General features: G+C 52.0%; 1 protein-coding gene across 5 annotated transcripts in view; it reads right to left on the bottom strand.

The window, feature by feature from the left end:
• Mcf2l (MCF.2 cell line derived transforming sequence like) overlaps nt 1-17,783 on the bottom strand; it is a 143,943-nt gene that overhangs the window by 98,911 nt on the left and 27,249 nt on the right. Inside the window, exon 1 of one of the 5 annotated variants that reach the window (XM_038324914.2) lies at nt 15,914-15,984. The exons of the other annotated variants lie outside the window; for them this stretch is intronic. Coding sequence (XP_038180842.1) covers nt 15,914-15,935 — 22 coding nt within the window. The 5' untranslated portion in view covers nt 15,936-15,984. Of the gene's footprint in view, nt 1-15,913; nt 15,985-17,783 lie in introns of those variants that run through there. 5 annotated transcript variants of the gene reach the window in all.

Raw genomic sequence — 17,783 nt, forward strand, 5'->3', positions numbered from 1 at the left:
TGACCAGTAGACCTATATCACTTCCCCACAGGGGTGGAAGCAAGCACCTGCATTGGGCATGCGCAATTCTTGGCCCCAGTGCCTGGCATACAGCCTCTAACCCTAGTAGCCCAGCACCCTGGCGCAATAGCAGGAATAAAGATGGGGTAAGCATGCTCAGTGTACACGAGAGGCCAGAGGGTGCAGATGTGGGGACACCGTTCTCTACAACACTGAGCAGTGCTCATAACAGCTCCTGCCAACCATGTCTTCGGGTCTGGGTGAAGTCTGCAGCTTCAGTACTGCAGAAGTATCGGAGGGCACGGTCTGCAAGCTGCTGCTTCTGATGAGACAATAGTGGCCATTAGAGCCCATCCTAGGATGCCTGGACAAGCACATTCAGTGACAGAAAGAGTATCCAGCCCAGGCTCTGCTCCTCCGGGAGCCTTGTCACAACTTAAAATACGCATGTTGTGTCCTCCAGAGTCCAGGAGGAAGCCTCAGTATCTAGAACCCAGGGATGACGTCACTGGTGGAGCAGTTCCCACTGTGACCCCCACACCAGCCAAACACAGGTGGGAAGAGCAGCAAGCCCCACTCCTTTCTCAGCCCCCCGGGAACGCGGGCAGTTCCACAGGGCTCCGTAGTCATCCAGACCTTGTTCAAGCAACACCCAGAAAACACGGGCTGTGTCTCCAAGAGGAAGGGGACAGATGGCATAAACGGTTTTTTTCTTTTCACCCATTTATAACAAACAGCAGTTTCTATTGCACAACCAGCACTGTAAGGTGAAGGCCTACACCAGAGTAGGGGGACTATCCCGCTTAATGTTTACGCTGAGCTAGTCATTCAATACACGGAGGGAGTGCCACACCCAGCCAGACAACAAATGAAATCCTAATCCCTCGGGAAAGTATTATTTAGAAAACAAGATAAGAACACATATCACATAATACATGGCAAAAACAGCAACTTACTTTTAATGGCTCACCACTATTTCCTCTCCATGTCAGGGAAAGCTGGTCAGTGGTACCTGGCTCTGCAGCATGGCAGGAACCCTCACACAACACATGGAAGTCAGCAGCAAGATGCATGCTGCCAGCTCCAAGGTGCCAAAATCTACAGGATCCCAAAGCCGTGCCTCCCGGCTTACTTTATCAATCAATTAATCCTGAAACTGAATGTCTAATTACACTAGTCTCCCCTCTTACAAACTGTATTTGCAAACATTCGCCTTAAGGATGGACAGTGCAGGTGGGGATTTTCCCCATAAATGAGCTCCCATTGCCTCCCATCCCCATCCCAGTGTCTGAAGGGCCCGGGCTTGGCCCACGGGCCATTCCGGGATCATACGTCCATGACCAGTGCCGCAGATGAGGTGGGGTTCCCAAGCAGACTGCAGGCTCCCCCACAGGCAAATGGCTCTGCATACAAACCCTCATCTCCTAGAAAGCCAGTGCCATGGATCTGTAATTCTCTGAATGCCATCAAGCAGAATAAAATCACATTGTCAATCCACACAAACCTATCAGTTACCAGAAAATGCCCACCACATCTGCCTTTCCCGTTACCAGTGCTAGGAGAAAGTGAATGAAGGGGGTTCTACAGCCATTAGATGCAATTCTCTACAATTCGACAAATGATGTCAAGCTTAAGAATATATAATCAAGGCCAGCGGCTCCTCCTACCAGTGTTCTTGGAAACCGCGTTTAATCTCTGCACCATTTCTTCTAGGGCCATCTCTTCATTTCTCAGCCAAAACCTCATCCTCCGATTCAACAAAACCGATCCCCAGAAGATCGTCCTCGGCTGCACCAGAGGTGCTGTCGGGTGGGGCTGAACGGTGGGGAGGGGGCGCGGCTGGAGCGGGGAGGGGGCTGTGGCTCTCTCCTTGGCTTCCCAGGATTGGTCTCCTTGCCACAGGGAGGGGGGCGCGCTTTGCGTTGATGGGGGGGGCGGGGGGCGCTAGGCGGAAGCGGAAGCACTGAGCCCGCCGGGCGTGTCACCACCCCGCACCTGGGAGTCATGCGTGTGCACCACCTGAGCACCTGGGAGGCTAAGATGCATCAAGGGGGCATCTGGCAGCCCCGCTCTGCGGGCGCACAGGTCCGCCCTCACCCCCCTCCCCCGCGCGCGCCCTAGGGCTTGAGCCCTCGGGACTGGAAATAGCTGCTGCAGGGATCCAATCCCAAGCCACCCAGAGAACGCTGACGAGCCTGAGCCCAGTGCTCCCTTTATTTCCTGCCCCAGGCCCTCTTTACCTCCTGCCGCTGTAGGGCAGGTGCAGAGGCCACAGCAGCCCAGAGCGCTTTCTCCACGAGGCCTCATGCCCAGGTAAGAGGGAGTCGGTGGGTGGCTGGGGGAGGGCTTGACTCTCCCCGCAAGGGTGTTGGCAGTCCTAAGACACAGGTTTGCAGGAAGGGAGCTCAGCTCCAGGCGCAGGGCTCTCTAACCTCGCCATGTTTGGCAGAGGGCCACACTGTGCATCTGACACCACCAGCTCCACACAGATTCCGGGTTGCTGGTATACGGGGTACTGTTGCAATGCACAGGGTGGTGGCGGGCCAACCTCTATAGCTGCTGGCCATCATTTTGTTGTTTGGCAGGACAGGTAACATGCTTCCTTAAGAGAAAGAGTATTTTAGAACAAATGGGCACCCCATTCAGGGCCAGGGAAGCTCAATAATGAGAGTTGGGGTTCCCACCATAGTTCATGTCCACAGGATGAGTGCCCCAGCACTGTGGTTTTCAGTAATACATGTGTACACCGGGACCACAGAATCCAATGACACATATGTATCAGCACCATGGTGTGCAACAACATAAATGTACACCAACATGTACATGCACCAGCACTATGGTGGCCAGCAACCTGTGTGCACCAACACATACATGCAGTAACACATATGTGCACTAAGATCCAAAAATACGTGCATCACCACCACAGTGGCCAACACCTATGCATCTGTAGCCACACCAGTTTCCAGAGACACCTGTGTGTGCCCCAAGACTACAGCTTCCAACTACATCCATGTGCACACCAACGCTGAACAATCCAGCAATAGACACGTATGCACCAGGATGCCATTTCAACAGCACACATGTTGGGCTCATGTGTGGCAACCTTCAGCCCTGAAGTAAGGGTAAAGAGACAAAATGTCAGCTATCCCAGTATTTGCTCTCAGAACTCAGGGCCTGGAAAGTAAAGACTTGTAAAATAATAAAGCCCCCAAATCAACGTGTAACAACGACACATAGATATAATGATTAGACAGTAAGAAATTACTGCTTTTCTGGAAATCAGCTCCCCTGAATACCAGCAGTGTCTTTGGTTTTCAATAATCTCATGGAGCAATGGGAGAGAGGAATTCCGGGGTATGAAGTGGATGCAGCCACTCCTTCCATGGACAAGCAAACCCTAGGCTATCCAGCGCTGAAGCAGCTCACACTGTGCCCATGGTCCCAGGAGCCAGGCCAGTTACTGCTTGGATATTGTCATCTGAAAACAGCTGCTCTGGGGGGAGTCAAACATGTGCCCCTCAACTCCCAGAACCTTCGCTCTTCACCCCTCCCCATGCCAAGCTGGTGTCTCCAGCCTCAGAGAAGGCCGGTCACCAGGGCAAGTGATGAAATGTAGCCCTGCCTTCCCACAGCCTATTTTCCCCATCTCCCATCAGTCCTGCAGAGGCAGGCCTGTCTTGCTAAGTGTGCTCCTGAGCCCTCAGCATCCCCGAGGGAGAACGCCAAGGTCTCATGGCCCATGGGATATCACCCGGATATGACTTGTTTCGTGCACTCCCATAGAGGCCCATCTGGTCCACTCTCTGAGAAGCACCGTTAACACCACTCCATCTTCAAATCCAGAGCCAAAGGAAAAGGTGGCTCCTTGCCCACCCTGACCTCGGCCCTACCAGGGAGCTTTTCCATCCATCACACATCTGGCCTCCTGCTTCCATGCCATCCTGTCGTCTGAGTCCTAGAACTGCTGAGCTGGGCCACCCCTGCTGCCCAGATGTTCTGGTGGCTGTTTTAGAGTGTAGGCTGCTGACCACTGAGGGCTGGTTTCATTGTCCCCTTGTCTGGCCATACATCTGTACAACTGATCAAGTTCTGAGTTTAGACATCTCTGTAAAGATTTTCTAGATGAACTTAGTATTTTAATCAGGCCCTTTGGGTAAGCAGCTTCCTCCCTAATGTGGTAGGTCTCATCCAGTCACTGGCTTCCATGAGAAGGACCGTCCAGAGCCTAGGATGCCCCATCTGTGGTTCCCTGCCGATAGCCTGCCTGGCTTCTCAGAGTGGACCCGCTGCTGCCACGCCTTCAAAAGCATCTTCCTTGAGATGAGTTTCTCTCTGTTCCTGTCAAGCCTTACTGCCTAACTGTGTGCAAGCAACTCATCTCTCCTGACTGAGCGTTTGTCTAACCGGTTCTAACCGTGCTGTCCACATTTGTGGGGCACCTCAGCGCTCTGAGTACCTTCTCACCCATGGTATGGGCTCTTGCAATTCTCCTGGTTACCTAGATGCAGCATGGCCATCACTCCATTTTACAGTAAGGAATCTACCCTTATGGAACAGGACTGTAGGAGAAAAAAGCAGGCTACTCGCATGGAGCCACAGAGTAACTGTGTGGAGGCAGGATGAAAGTCTGACATCAGTACCTCCATGTTGTTCCTTCCGCCTCCCTTGCTGAAGGCACAGAAGTGAGTCGGCAACCTCAAAGTCCATAACCTTTCCTCTTGCGTCATCTTGTATGATGGTTAATGTTGATTACGAACTTGGCAGGTTCTGGGTGATAAACCTCCGAGGGAGTTTCTAGATTGCACTAATTAAGGTAGAAAGTTCCACCTTAACTGTGGGCAGCACTACTCCCTGAGCTGGGGTCCTGGACTGAATGAAAAGGAGAAAGGCCTTCAGTAACAGTACCCATCTCCCCCTGCTTTCTGACACATACAATGTGACCAGCTGTGACTTCCACACTGTTAGGCACTGTATGGGCCAACTGTGAGCTCAGATAAACCCTTCCCTCCTTAAGTTGATTTTGTAGGGTCCGCTTGGTCGTTTGTTACATCTATGAAAAAGTAATTCTGTAACTTGAATTCAGAATAACATCAGCTCACAGGTCAGACCCAGCATCCAATGTGGGATGTGGTCAGGACCCAACAGCAGCAGTGGTCATCAGTCTAGAGACTCTCTGTCCCCTCAAACACAGACTCCTGAAGACCACCTTTTGAGCCCAAGCACTCACCAGACGGCAGGATCAGGACTCCTTAGTCATGCATACCTCTTGTCCCCGTCCAGCCCTTACTGTTTAAACCCAAAGCTCTCGCCCAGTACCCCAAAGACAGATATAATTTTACTAGCCCCCTCCTTATCTGCTCTCTTCCCAATATGGCCACTATTATTCAGCCCATTAATTGGCATTTTGAGATGTGTGTCTAAGCCTAGCTTGTTGGGATACAAGAGCCTGCCCCCGCTTTTAACAGTCTGTTTATTTTATGGGTATGGGTGTTTGGTCTGTAAGTCTGTTCACCATGTCTGTGCCTGATGCCCACAGAGGCCAGGAGAGGGTGTCAGGTCCCTTAGGACTAGAAATAAAGAGGGTTGTATGCTGTCACGTGGGTTCTGGGAATCAAACCCGGGTTGTCTGGGAGAGCGGCCAGTGCTCTTAACCCCAGAGCCTCAAGCCCTGGCTTTTGCTCTAAAACCTCCCTGGAAGAACACACATCTGTGTCTCCCACTGGGGCAGGATCCAGATTCTGACCAAGTATTTGTTTCTAGGACCTCGCCAAGGAATCCGGGTTGGAATAGTCTTCACACAGCTCCAGCAGTTGCCCAGGTCACAGGGTAAGCCCCATCCCCAGCAGCTCCAAGAAGAATCAGTGACCCAGGGTCTGGTCTCTTTCCTTCTCACTGCCTGGCTTGTAGGACAAAGGGGCCCATGGGAGCAGCTCAACCCCGGGCCAGGCCCCAGGAGGGAGGCTGATGCTGTAAGCCTACACCTGGATACCAGCCTTTCCCTAGCAACCATTCCTGAAGCTCAACCACAGGGGAGGGAGGAGAGCAGACCTGGATAGAGTAGGGCAGGCCTGAAGGAGCCACCCCTTCTGAGGGAGCTGTGGGAGGAGCAGGGCTGGGGCACAGAGGCACACCAGTATTCCTGCCCTGCAAGTACTCCCCAAATGAACCCAGGAACATCACAGAGTCATCACCAGCTGGAGCGGAGACAGGCAGATCCCTGGAGCTCCCATTGGCCAGCTAGACGACACACACGCACGCACGCGCGCATACACACACACACACACACACACACACATGGATACATATACAAGTACCCCCACAGCCACTAGTTACAGATCAAGGTTGTGGCTATTATTAAAATTTCTGGAATATTACTTATGTGCATCTTTGGGATCCTGAAATGAGTGTAAGGTTTAAATAGAAAGCACTAGATATGTTTAAGTAGTCCAGAGCAGGTATGGTCTCCTGACCACCACTGACCGACCCATTGTTGTCTGGGCTTCAGGCACATCCTGTAGAGGTCTGGCAAGCCGTGAATTTCTTTTGGAGACAATTACTCCCTCTGGCTGGTGTCTTTCCTTTTCCCAGCATTAGATTCCTGGGGAAAAGTCCATTTCTTTGGGGCCCATTGCTTCAGTAGTCTGATAGATTGAGGGACACACTTGTCTTTAGAATATCTGTCAGGCCAGTTACAGTGTTTTTAATTTCTGTTTTAGCACCTCGGTGCTGAGGTGGATATTCAATATCTGAAATACACAGATATACACGGTACTGAAATATACAGATAATACACCGAATGCAGATAGGAGCCCAGTTAGAACACATTTGTTAGTACCGGGTAGCAGTGCACAGGAGCCGTCGTCTCAAAGGGGACAGATTCACTGCGGCCACACTGGGAAGATGGATTTGGGATGGGGTGGCTACTGAGTCTCTTGGTTCCTCTTCCCAGCATGGCCACAGTTAATCTGGTTCTTTAATTAGCTTACTGAGGATAGATGGCCACATCTGGTTTGCTGAGGTCAGTTACATGTAGACAGGCAATCAGCAAGCAGGCATAGGAAGCCACAGAATTCCACAGTATCCCATGGCAGGTGTTGAGATCAGACTGCCATGCCCTGAGCCACTCCATACTGAATGAAACAATTGGTCCAGGCTATTCCTTGCTCCGAGTGACTCCATTTGGTTCCATTCTGAGTGCAAATGCTGAGGTCCTCACTGTTCACGGAGACCCTACCAACTTCCCAACAGCAGCCATGAGATAGCTTGATGCATAACTTATTCCTTAGAGGGAAAAGGCACCGCCTGTGAGCTTATCAATGAAGATTGGGGCCATATGGACATACAAACATTGAAATCATCAGGAAAACCAGAGAACTTACTGAACACCAGACTGGGGAAGGCTGCGGTACCTTTACCTGGACCCCAGAAAGAGGAAGATGCCTAACATGGTGATGGAGACAGCCCCCACAAGTCTGTCATCTGACATGCTGTGTGCATCAAGGGACTACCTGTCCCCAGGGCTCTAACTCAGCTGGGTCCTTAGTGCTGATGAAACTCCTTCGTCTGACCATCCAGACCAGGCCTGTGTCTGCAGTCTCCACGGTCCTGCATCTTGCTGGACTCAACCCTGACAACCTGTGAGCCTACAGCTCACTGAGTTCCTTAATATCATACCTCGCCATCTACAGTAACTCTACGCCTCTAAGCCTGTTTAAAGTCCTTGAGTGCATCTGCAGCCTTTTCAATCTTTCCATAGCCGTTCTGTAACATATACAATTACTCTGTGATTGAGTATCAGTAGTTAAGAGTAGAATTAAAGAGCCTGCATTTGCCTTAGCCAGCTGTCAAGGGGCACTGGGACTACTTGGCAATTGCCGCCAGTCAAACTGACCTAGTTTGTGACTTTATTGCTGTTCAGTCCATTCTAACATTGGGGAAAGACACAAATGTGTCTATATCTATTTATGCTTCTTTCATAGTGCACACACAACAGGAGTCTCTGCATGGGGAGCATTGGTAGGTTTGCATTACCCCCAACCCCCCGAAGCCCCAGCACCTCCAAGAAAGTTCCCATAACGACCATTTGCCTAGGAAGGGAGATGCTCACACCAGCCAGATGTGGCGGGAGCGCAAGGTGAGGCTGTGTGGCTGCCTCAGCAGTGTCTTGGCAGTGCCCACGGGCAAGTGAGATGGACAAGGAGAAGACTCCTGCAGCTGGGGAAGGAGCTGCTCTTGGGAGGGCCCACTGGATACATTGCAGGCCACGAGCCCAGAGGTTTTAGCTCAGGCCACAGCCACAGCTGTCCCCATGGCATCCTGGGAAGACTTGCTGGCAGCTAAGGAAGGAGGTGTAACCATGCTCAGCCCGGAGCCCCGTGCCAGGGCCCTTCCACCAGTCAGCTTCCCTGAGACTGCGGTACCCCATCCAGGTCACCCTACCATCTTCTCTCTGGGTGTCTCCTGCCCATGGGGCTGTGAGTAATCGAGTCAGCCCTTCCTATTGCAGAACCATGACTTGCATCTGCAGCACCTTTATCCAGGTCGGGTGACAAATGCAGCTTTGAGATAGGGCTCAACAGTTTCCAGAGACACAGTCCCATCCAATGAGGACAAAGGACAGCATCCTGGCACCTGGGGTTGCCATGGGTGCTGGGAGCCACTTTTCCTGGCAGTGCTGGAGTTATAGGCCACCTCACTGACACTCCTGATGCTTCACTGAGGGACTTCCTGGACTCCCTGAATGAGATTATTTCTGTCACATTGGAGGGAGCACTGCAGAGCTGTCTGGGGGACCTCGGCCTATACTCATGTCAGTGTTAGGCTCCTGAAGAGACCAAGGCCCTCCCCCAGAAGCAGTCACGGTGCTCTGTTCCCACCCTGCCCTCAGGTACTCCAGGACTTCATCACCCGCCAAATATCCCTCTAGCATTTGTGGGTACCTTAGGAGGGAGAACGAAAGTGGCCTGTGCACCATGACAGTCAGGTCCAGGGGTGAGGGCATGGCTGGATTCTTCCTACTCTCTAGGATTTAATTTCACAGCCAAGGTGAAGACATGTCTAAATTTCAAGTTCAGAAAACGGCTCTGTGTTGAGGGTGGCAAGCAGGATGGGGACTCAGAGTCCTTCGCAGCACCATGGCAAAGCTCCCTTCACCCACTCTGGAGCGCTTCCAAGTGTGACAACGCAAGCCTCCAGCGAAGAAGTCTGCTCTCTACCCAGGTGGACACGCACCAGCCCACAAGCCCGCAGGAAGGCGTGGCAAGCTCTGGGCAGGGTATCTGTTCATGTGTCAAGCTTAACTGCTGGGCTGGCTGGACGTCATGTCTGGGAACTGCAATGCGGTCACCCATCCAAGCCCCTCACAGAGGTGACTGATTTAGGGACCCTACAGATGCCTGCACTGGGCAGACAATGCAGACATTCAGAGAGATACTACCACCTTACTAGATGAAAAATTCATATGCTTGTGCATATGTGTGTTTGTGTGCCTATGAATGCATCATGGGTGGATGTGTGTACCTGCTTTCCTGTGAGTTCATGGGCATGTGGAGATGCACCAGAGAAAAGCTGGGAGGAGAAAAGGAACATGGACCTCTGTTTCCACCCTGTCCCTCTGGCTTCTGAGCCTGTGCTGGAGCAAGTTGTGAGGGTGGCTGTGGGGGTCTGAGGTTTTGAAATGAACAGGCTTGAGCTTTATGAACTAAATTAAAGGCAATTCATGATTTCAAATAGCAAGTAAACTATGGAACTGTAACCCATTCTATCCCAGCCCCCACGGCAGCTAGCAATGAAGACCAGAAGCTCAGTGCCTCAGCATGACAGGAATGTGGGGAAGAGACACTGGCTTACCTGACAGCAAGGAGGTACGGATGCTCTCCTCACCTGCCTGGCTAGACTAGAAACACCTGTTTTTAATGAAGCCATTAGGGATGCCGGTCTGTGGTAGTGCACGCCTTTAATCCTAACACTTAGGAGGCAGAAGCAGGTGGATCTCTGAGTCTGAGGCCAGCCTGGTCTAGAGAAAGAAACCCTGTCTCCAAAAACAACAACCATAGCAGCAACAACAACAACAAAAGAATCCGTTATGGAATTCTGGAAACAGCCCAATTCCCTGAGCAGTGCCGTGGGGTGGGCCAAGTTCTTCTCTTGAATCCTGAGAGGAAGGTGAGTGTCCTTGCTCCAGTCCTGGCATGAATTCCATGAAGCAAGACTACAATGCAATCGTTACTGTTCTTAGGGACTGTCACAAGGTCACCTACCAGGTCATCTGTGACCTCAACTGGATTGGATAAGATTGCATCACAAGATTTAGCACCCAGAACTAGAGACAAGCAGCACAGTATGCAGGAATGAGAAGGGGTGCTGCCACAGGAAAGGGGGGCCTCTAGTTTAGCCTCGCCTGTGGGATCGCCAAAAAGGGGAGCAGGTGAGAACAATGTTGGACTCCTTGTGTGACCCAGGACAGCTGGAGAAGCTAGGTCCAGTCTTGGAGTCACACTCAATAATGTCCTGGGTACTGTGTGCTCTGAGAAGGGGGGGTGGTCCCTTGTGTTCAAGGGGGCAGGGTACCTATCCAAGCCTCAAGTGGCTCTTCCTGCCAACCTGATGCCAGCCAGAGAGTTTGTCCTGGGGAGACCAGGCGCTTGCTCCAGCACAGAGCAGTGGATGCCAGGCCGCCATGAGCTTTAGAACCGGTATGGTGCATCTAGCTCAGTCCAACAGGAGCCCCTATGGACTTCCTACTTTATTCTGCATCTGTTATATAAGGCTCTGCTTTTTGTGCACTGGCTAGCAGGTCTCATGTGCCTTCAGAAAGGGACCAGCAGGGACACTGGGTCCAGATGCTCCAGGGTAGGGGAAGGATAGGGGGTGAAGAGGACTTTCGTGTTCTTGAAAGTCTGAAGTCCATACACCATACCCATCTCTGCAGCCCAAGCCTTGCAGTCCATGGAGTCCCCTGTACTGGGGCTCAACAGGCTGGCCAGTAGGAGCTGTGGTAAGACCTGCAGTTGATGGGGGACCAGTAGGACCATTGATGAAGGCCTGGAGGTGTCCACTTAGACCTTGTGAGCTGCCACAGGTGGGATTCGGTCAGGGGTCTCTCAGTGGGAGACTGCTGTGGATTATCTAGAGACCACCGTCTCTGTCATTGGGGGGACAGGAGGACATGGTGGAGGTCAACAGTGGGCTTCCAAGTCAAAAGAAAAGCTGGGTTTCCTGAGTCCTCCATAAGGGACTAACCCTGCCCACCTCTGGGCTTGGGACTTCTGGAGCTGCCAGTGGCTGCTGTGTCACCATGCTTTGCTGGAACAGTGGGAGGAGGTGGCACCACCATGGAGGCAGACACTGAAGACTGTCCTGTAGAAGCAATCACCTGCCCCCTTCTCTCCAGAAGAAAGGGACCACCCAAGGCCCAACAAGTCTAACGGAATGGCGTAATGGAGGAAAGGAGGTAGGACACGGGATTAAGAGGGCCCTTAGGAGGGTTACAAAAGGCACCTTTAAGGAAGGCTCGGGGCTTTTAGTGCTAGTCCTACATCAGGAAGTGGTTCTCCCTACACACACAAGAGAGCCAAGGCATTTGAAGGACTCCCCAAATAAAATCACATGGTCATCCAGAGTGCACTCATGCTGGACAAAGGACAGGAGCCTGTGTGTCACATCTAATATCCCAGAGCTGGCTTCCAGTACTCACCAGGGAGTAGGAGGGTTGGGCCATAGCTCCGTGCTCTGACAAGTAACTTGGGCCTTGGCTAATTGTGGAACATTGTATGAGTGAGTGGCTACCGGCTATGAAGAACAGTTGGCAGGACCTACCAACAGATATTTTGCCTTTGTCCAAGAATGAGATGGAATATCCACTTAATGGTGGGAAAACAGAACCAAGAAGATAAACCGGCCCAAGGCTGAAGAGGCCTTGTAACAGCGAGGAGCCACGGAACAATGGCCAGCTTCCGCGTATTCTGTTGTTCTGGATGCACGCCTTGGAAAACAACCATCCCTCCTGCCCAGCCAGGATGACTTGCTCACCTCACTGCAGAACAAAGGACACTCTGTTCTCAAGAAGGGACAGTCCAGGGGAGAGGAAGCCCGCAAGCACTTGAGGTGGTGCCAGGAGAGTGGGGAGAACGTGCTGTCTTAACAAAGGACGTGCTGATGTCACACCGTACCCAAGAAACTCTGATGAGGGATCCAGATGGTAGTGTATATATTTAACTGATGCACTGGCTTCCCAGTCACAGAGGTGGGGAAGCCACATGGAAGGAGGGAATGTGAGCTGGACGGTTCAAGCACTGTCCGTGCAGGAGAGAAAATACATGAGTAACAACCCAACACAGAACCTATGAAATGGAGCTTCTGCTTATTCAACTAGACTGACTTCACACAGATCTTTGCACTAACCTGAACCATAAGCCCTGACAGGGAGGTGTGTGCATGGGCACAATGAAACTGTGCCATTGGAGCTAACTGTCTCATGAATGGGCTATAAAGCAGGCACAATGTCCACAGCTCCCACGGGGTCCGTCAAGACCTTGCAGAAAGGCGGTCTCAAGAGACCTCTGGGCAGTCGTGGGACAAGAGAGTGGAAAGAGGAATGTTCCCACAGGAAGGCATGGGGTTCAGAATGGGAGTGTTAGCGCATGAGCTTCTTCCCAGGGGTGGCGAGTTGCGGGGTGCAGAAGATGAGTGCAGCTCAGACCAGGAGTGTGGAGAGGAAAGCAGGGATCACGGGGTGAGCTCGTGTGTGAGCCTGGGCAGGCTATGGAGGGCGGTGGAGGTGCTGGCTAGGGCGCTGCACAGACAGCATGTAGTGTGGCTGAGAGCACTTGCGGGCTCAGGGCTTGGAAGAAAGCAGATGACCTTCCCAGGGTGTGGTGGTCCTCACCAAGCCCCTCGGAGGCCAGAGAAAAAGACTGGAGTCCCCAAGAGAGGGAGGGACTTCTGCCTTCAAATGTCACACAGAATCCCTACCTCAGTTTCCCGACTTTCTGGGTACCAAAGTGCACAAGTCAACGCAAGAAAACAAGCATATGGATGCAGGGTTCGTCCCTGTGCAGGCATCTCCTCCCAGTCTCTGGAAAAAATGCTGGCTGGTACAGGCCTGGGCAGAGGCACACAGATACAGGTCTTCATTGGCTGGCAAGCGATATCACACCAAGAGAAAAATGCTGAGGAGGTGAGACTTCAGGAAGACAGTGGGCATGGCTCACAGACATCATCTTGGAGGGATTTAGAAGCCATGGATGGTGAGTGGGAAGGAATTTGAGGAAAGCCTAACCGAGTCATCTCGTTTATGTTTATCCTTTATGAACGTGTGACGTTAATGTCAAATAAGGCTTGCTGAGTATAAGATAAAAAAAAAAAAAAAAACTAAGCAATCAGAAGAGACCACTCTGAGTTTCTCGTAGCTTCACCTGTGTGGACGTGTGTGACTGACAGTCACAGAATTCACAGAATTCTCGGCGGTTGCTACATTGGTAAGAAAACCACACACCTGCAGGCAGGGCAACATTCCTGATTAAAAGATGTGTGGTACATAACCCATGTGGTGTATTCCACTCCATGGACAAAAATGACTTGAAGCGACCCTGCCACATCTGTCCAGTCTGAAAACAAGCAGATGAAGCTAGCACCAAATTGCTCTGCTCCCCTGGGATCCCACGGTGCAGGCGTCTGGCTTCCACTCCCCCATAGCACAAATACCCAGCCAGATCGTGAAATACTCATTGTTCTTTAGCTTCCTGTCTGAGCTGCAAGCAAGGGCCAGGGCACTTCCATCTCTGTGATTAGAAAGAACTCTCCAGGGCACGTCTGGATGAGGTGCTGGGAGGGTGACCTGCAGAGGGGCCTCGGGCACAGGCATCTGGGGCACTGTCCAGGAGGGGTGTGGGGAGATGTATCTCTCAGTTACTTCCCATGGGGCAGAGTGCAAGCAGACCCACACAGCAAGGATCACTCGGGCTGTAATCACAAAAATCTCCCACTCCTGAGGTATTGAGTGGAGTGGTGTCATGTTCCACAGTGCAGCAGACAAAGGCGACATTATAGGGAGCATGCCCAGTGTGACGTATTTTAACTGAACTATATCCTTGGTCTCAAAAAAAGAGGGTGGGGTTTTAGATGCAGCTGCAGCTTCCTAGACTTGATAGGATGTGCATGCCACTGGAGCTACAGAAGCCAGACCCAGCTGGGTACAGCGTCCCTTGTATATCCACCTGTCTCCAGAAGCCAAGCCGGAGTCCAGTAGAAGAGAGGACAACCCCAGATAAAATGCAGGTAGGTGTTTCTCAGGCCACACCTCCCAGCAGGCCAGAGCCAGCACCCCTGCAGGGAGCTGTTCACTCCCCTTCAGAATCACCTCTCCAGATACCACCTGCCTATGGCCACAGGGCCCCAAGGCCCCACGATGCTGTGAGGTGTTGGCCATGAACGTTCTAAGTGTGCACGGTGGTGCAGCAGCAGACCAACAACTGAGAACTTTTTTAAAAAGAGTTATGTGCACCAGCAAGATGGCTCAGCAGTTAGGGGTTCTTCTGCTAAGCCTGACAATCCAAGTTCGATCCCCGGGATGGGAGCCACATGGTGGAAGGAGAGAACTGGCTCACAAAGTTGTCTCCTGACCTCCTGACCTCCACACGTGATGCCGACAGCTCTGAGCTGTTCTCGGGAAGACCAGTGTTTCCCAGCCTTCCTAATGCTGTGACATTTTAATGCGGTTCCTCATGTTGTGGTGGTCTCCAACCACAAAATTATTTTCGTTGTTAAAGTGTTGCTACTGTTAGGAATTGGAATGTAAATATCTGATATGCAAGGTATCTGATCATATGACCCCTAGAGGCGTAGTGACCCCCTAGGTTGAGAACCACTGCTCTAGAGACTTCCTTACTCAGCGGTGGCTGAGTCTGAGTTTGCATCCCAGTTCAGCTTCTTTTTGGGAAGAGAAACCTTAAGGAGCCTCCCTCTGCCTCAGTGCCTACCCTGTGTAAAGGGGGTCACGAAATACCTGCCTCATTGGGCTCTTTTGAGGACTAAAGAAATCTGAATCAAGTGAGTAATTTGTTTCTGTGACGAAACCCCTGTGCGAAGCAGTTTAAGGGAGGAAAGGTTTGTCTGGGTTCACAATTTCGGAGGGTTCAGCCATAGTCACTTAGACCCCTTACTCAGCTGGCCAAACATCACCTCGCAGTATACAGGAAGCAAGATAGAGCCCCCAAGAACCCACCCCCTTCAACCAGATCCCACACTTAAGTTTCTGTCACTTCCTGCAGCCTGTCAGGGCCTGACGCCATCAAAGAGTAAGGCAGTGACGAGGCCAGAGCCTTCGCGATCCGGTCACTTGGCTAAGACACCTGGACAGCGCTGCACTGGGGCCGAGCCTCCAGCACACAAGTCTCAGGGAACTCAGCTCCAAACCATAACAGATCCACCAGAACAGCATGAGTATCCAGTCACTGCCAGCCAGTGTCACAGTACATGGCCACAGAAACACCCCAAACCCATCTGTGGACTGCTCTTTGGGTTCTGACCTCCTGGCCAAATTCTACAGGGATACGTGGGACCCTCAGCTCCTGCCTAGCAGGACACGGCTGAGGCTTAGGAGTCATGGCTCTGCTCTTGCCGATTCGGTTCTCCAACGCGCATGAGCTCTGACTGTCAGATATGACATATGGAGACAGCGCTGAGTGAATGGACAAAGTCTACCCGTGAAGAAGGCCACATTCTGCACCCCACCCCAGACACAGACTTTTCCTCTTTCCATCCCTCCTTCATTTACTCACACTCTCTGAGTCTCCTGGGCTACCTTGGGGGTGGGAGGGTCATCAAGCCCCGTGCGGTATCTGTCACAGGCCAGACGAACTGAGGCCCAGCAGTACACAGCGTAAGATCCTGCATGGCACCATAGCTGACTTACCCTGATGACGCTGAGTCTCCATGGCTCTGGAGCAGCCTAGGGAAGCAGTTCTCAGTGACCTGATGGCTCTCCAGACGGGCTCCTGTGGATGGTGCAATATAGCCAGATCTGGACATTCAGGCTAGCTCCCCTCTGTGTGTAACAGCAAGCAGGATTGTCTGCTGTTTGCAGCTCCAGGTGATGAGCTGCAGCACCCGAAGGGGACAGAAGGAGCCTGAGGAGAACATCGTCCCTCCCAAAGGGAGGCTCTGTGCATCCTGCTGTCATCGTGAGGAAGGCGTTTCCAGGTGGACAGGAGCCCAGCACTGCATGTCCAGTCTCCCTGGTGATGGGACAGATGTATCAAAAATCCAACATGATGAGCCTGTGGCACCAACTCACAGCTCAGATCAAGGAAAAACTGGCAAGTGATCTCACTCCAAGCAGGGCTGGCCTCATGGCAGACCTAGTACTTACGGGGAAACCTGATGCACAGAAGCCTGGGAACTTACACACACGCACTCAGGACCTGGAGTGGAAGGTGATTCAGGTCGCAATACCTGTTCCTCTTGCCATTCTGCCTGTTGTCCCAGCCCCCCAGGGGAAGCTGCAGGCAGGAGGCCAAGTATGGGTCTGACAGTCTGGAAGGCTCCAGATCTGGTTTTTCTGACAGGAAGGCCCTGAGTGACGCATCTGTGATACAGAAGTGGGGGGAAGGCCCCGAGCTGCATATCTGTGGTTCAGAAGTGGGGGCAGCTGCTGCCCCAGGGAAGCTGGAAACCAGCAGGGCCAAGGCTCCAGGATGGCCAGCAGAACTGGATAGCCAGTTTACTGGGTGTCTAGTCTACTGGATGGTTAGTCTAACTGGATGGCCAATCTGCCAGATGACCAGTCTGCCGGATGGCCAGTCTACAGGAGTGAGTCTTCCCTCTTTCCAGCCACTGACTTTTGTTTCTGAGGTCACTTGGGCACCTCTTTCCCCTTTCATGGTTCGGGGCAGGTCCTCAATTTCACTGAGGGGAGAGCCTATACCAGTGTCCAGTCAGGACACTTGATGACAAGGCCAATAAGGAACTGTCCTCCCCTGTGGTGAGCTCCCCGAGTGAGTGGTGACCCATCTACCGCTGTCATGGAGCCTGGAGGCTGTGGACTTCAGTGGTCAGACTACTGATCTTTCCCCAGATTCTGACAGAAAGTCACCAGGAAACATCCTTTCAGATTCACAAAAGTAACGCTGAGTCCAAAATAAGGCTGAGGTTAAAAGAGGCAAGATGGTGGTTTACCTCCTAAAGGGAATACACTCCCCTAGGAGAGGACAGAGCAAAGCCCTTCTAGAGGGTTCTGTGAGTCCCTATCTATGACCTGCTAAGGCTGTGCTCCTCACAAAAGCAAATCGATAGGATTCACTGGTGGCGTTTGGAGGAGGGAAGATGAGGACAAACATGGGCAACCAGAGGAGAGACACAGGTCGCATTCCAGCAGCACAGCCTGAGGGCTTAGCTCCATTCTGGTTACAGTGATACAGAGAGACATCACATCACTCCACCACTGCAGTAAGTCTGGAAAACACACAGCTAGGCAGCAAGCTCTGTTCGGAAATGCAACAGTAGAACGCATTTTATCTCATAGCTTGTTTTTGATTCCACCAAATATGTCTCCCTAAAACAACACACACACACACACACACACACACACACACACACACCACCACCACCACCACCACCACCACAAAGGCAAGGAGAGCCTAAAAGGCAGTGGAGGAGAGGCCTGGTGTGTGTGTGTGTGTGTGTGTGTGTGTGTGTCCTGTGCATTTCATCTAGCCTGAAACTTCTCTTTCCTCCTAAGTGGAAGGGGTCAGCAGCAGAGGAGACAGAATATAATCAGGATCACA

Source organism: Arvicola amphibius, chromosome 4 (assembly GCF_903992535.2).
Source record: "Arvicola amphibius chromosome 4, mArvAmp1.2, whole genome shotgun sequence".
NCBI lineage: Eukaryota > Metazoa > Chordata > Mammalia > Rodentia > Cricetidae > Arvicola > Arvicola amphibius.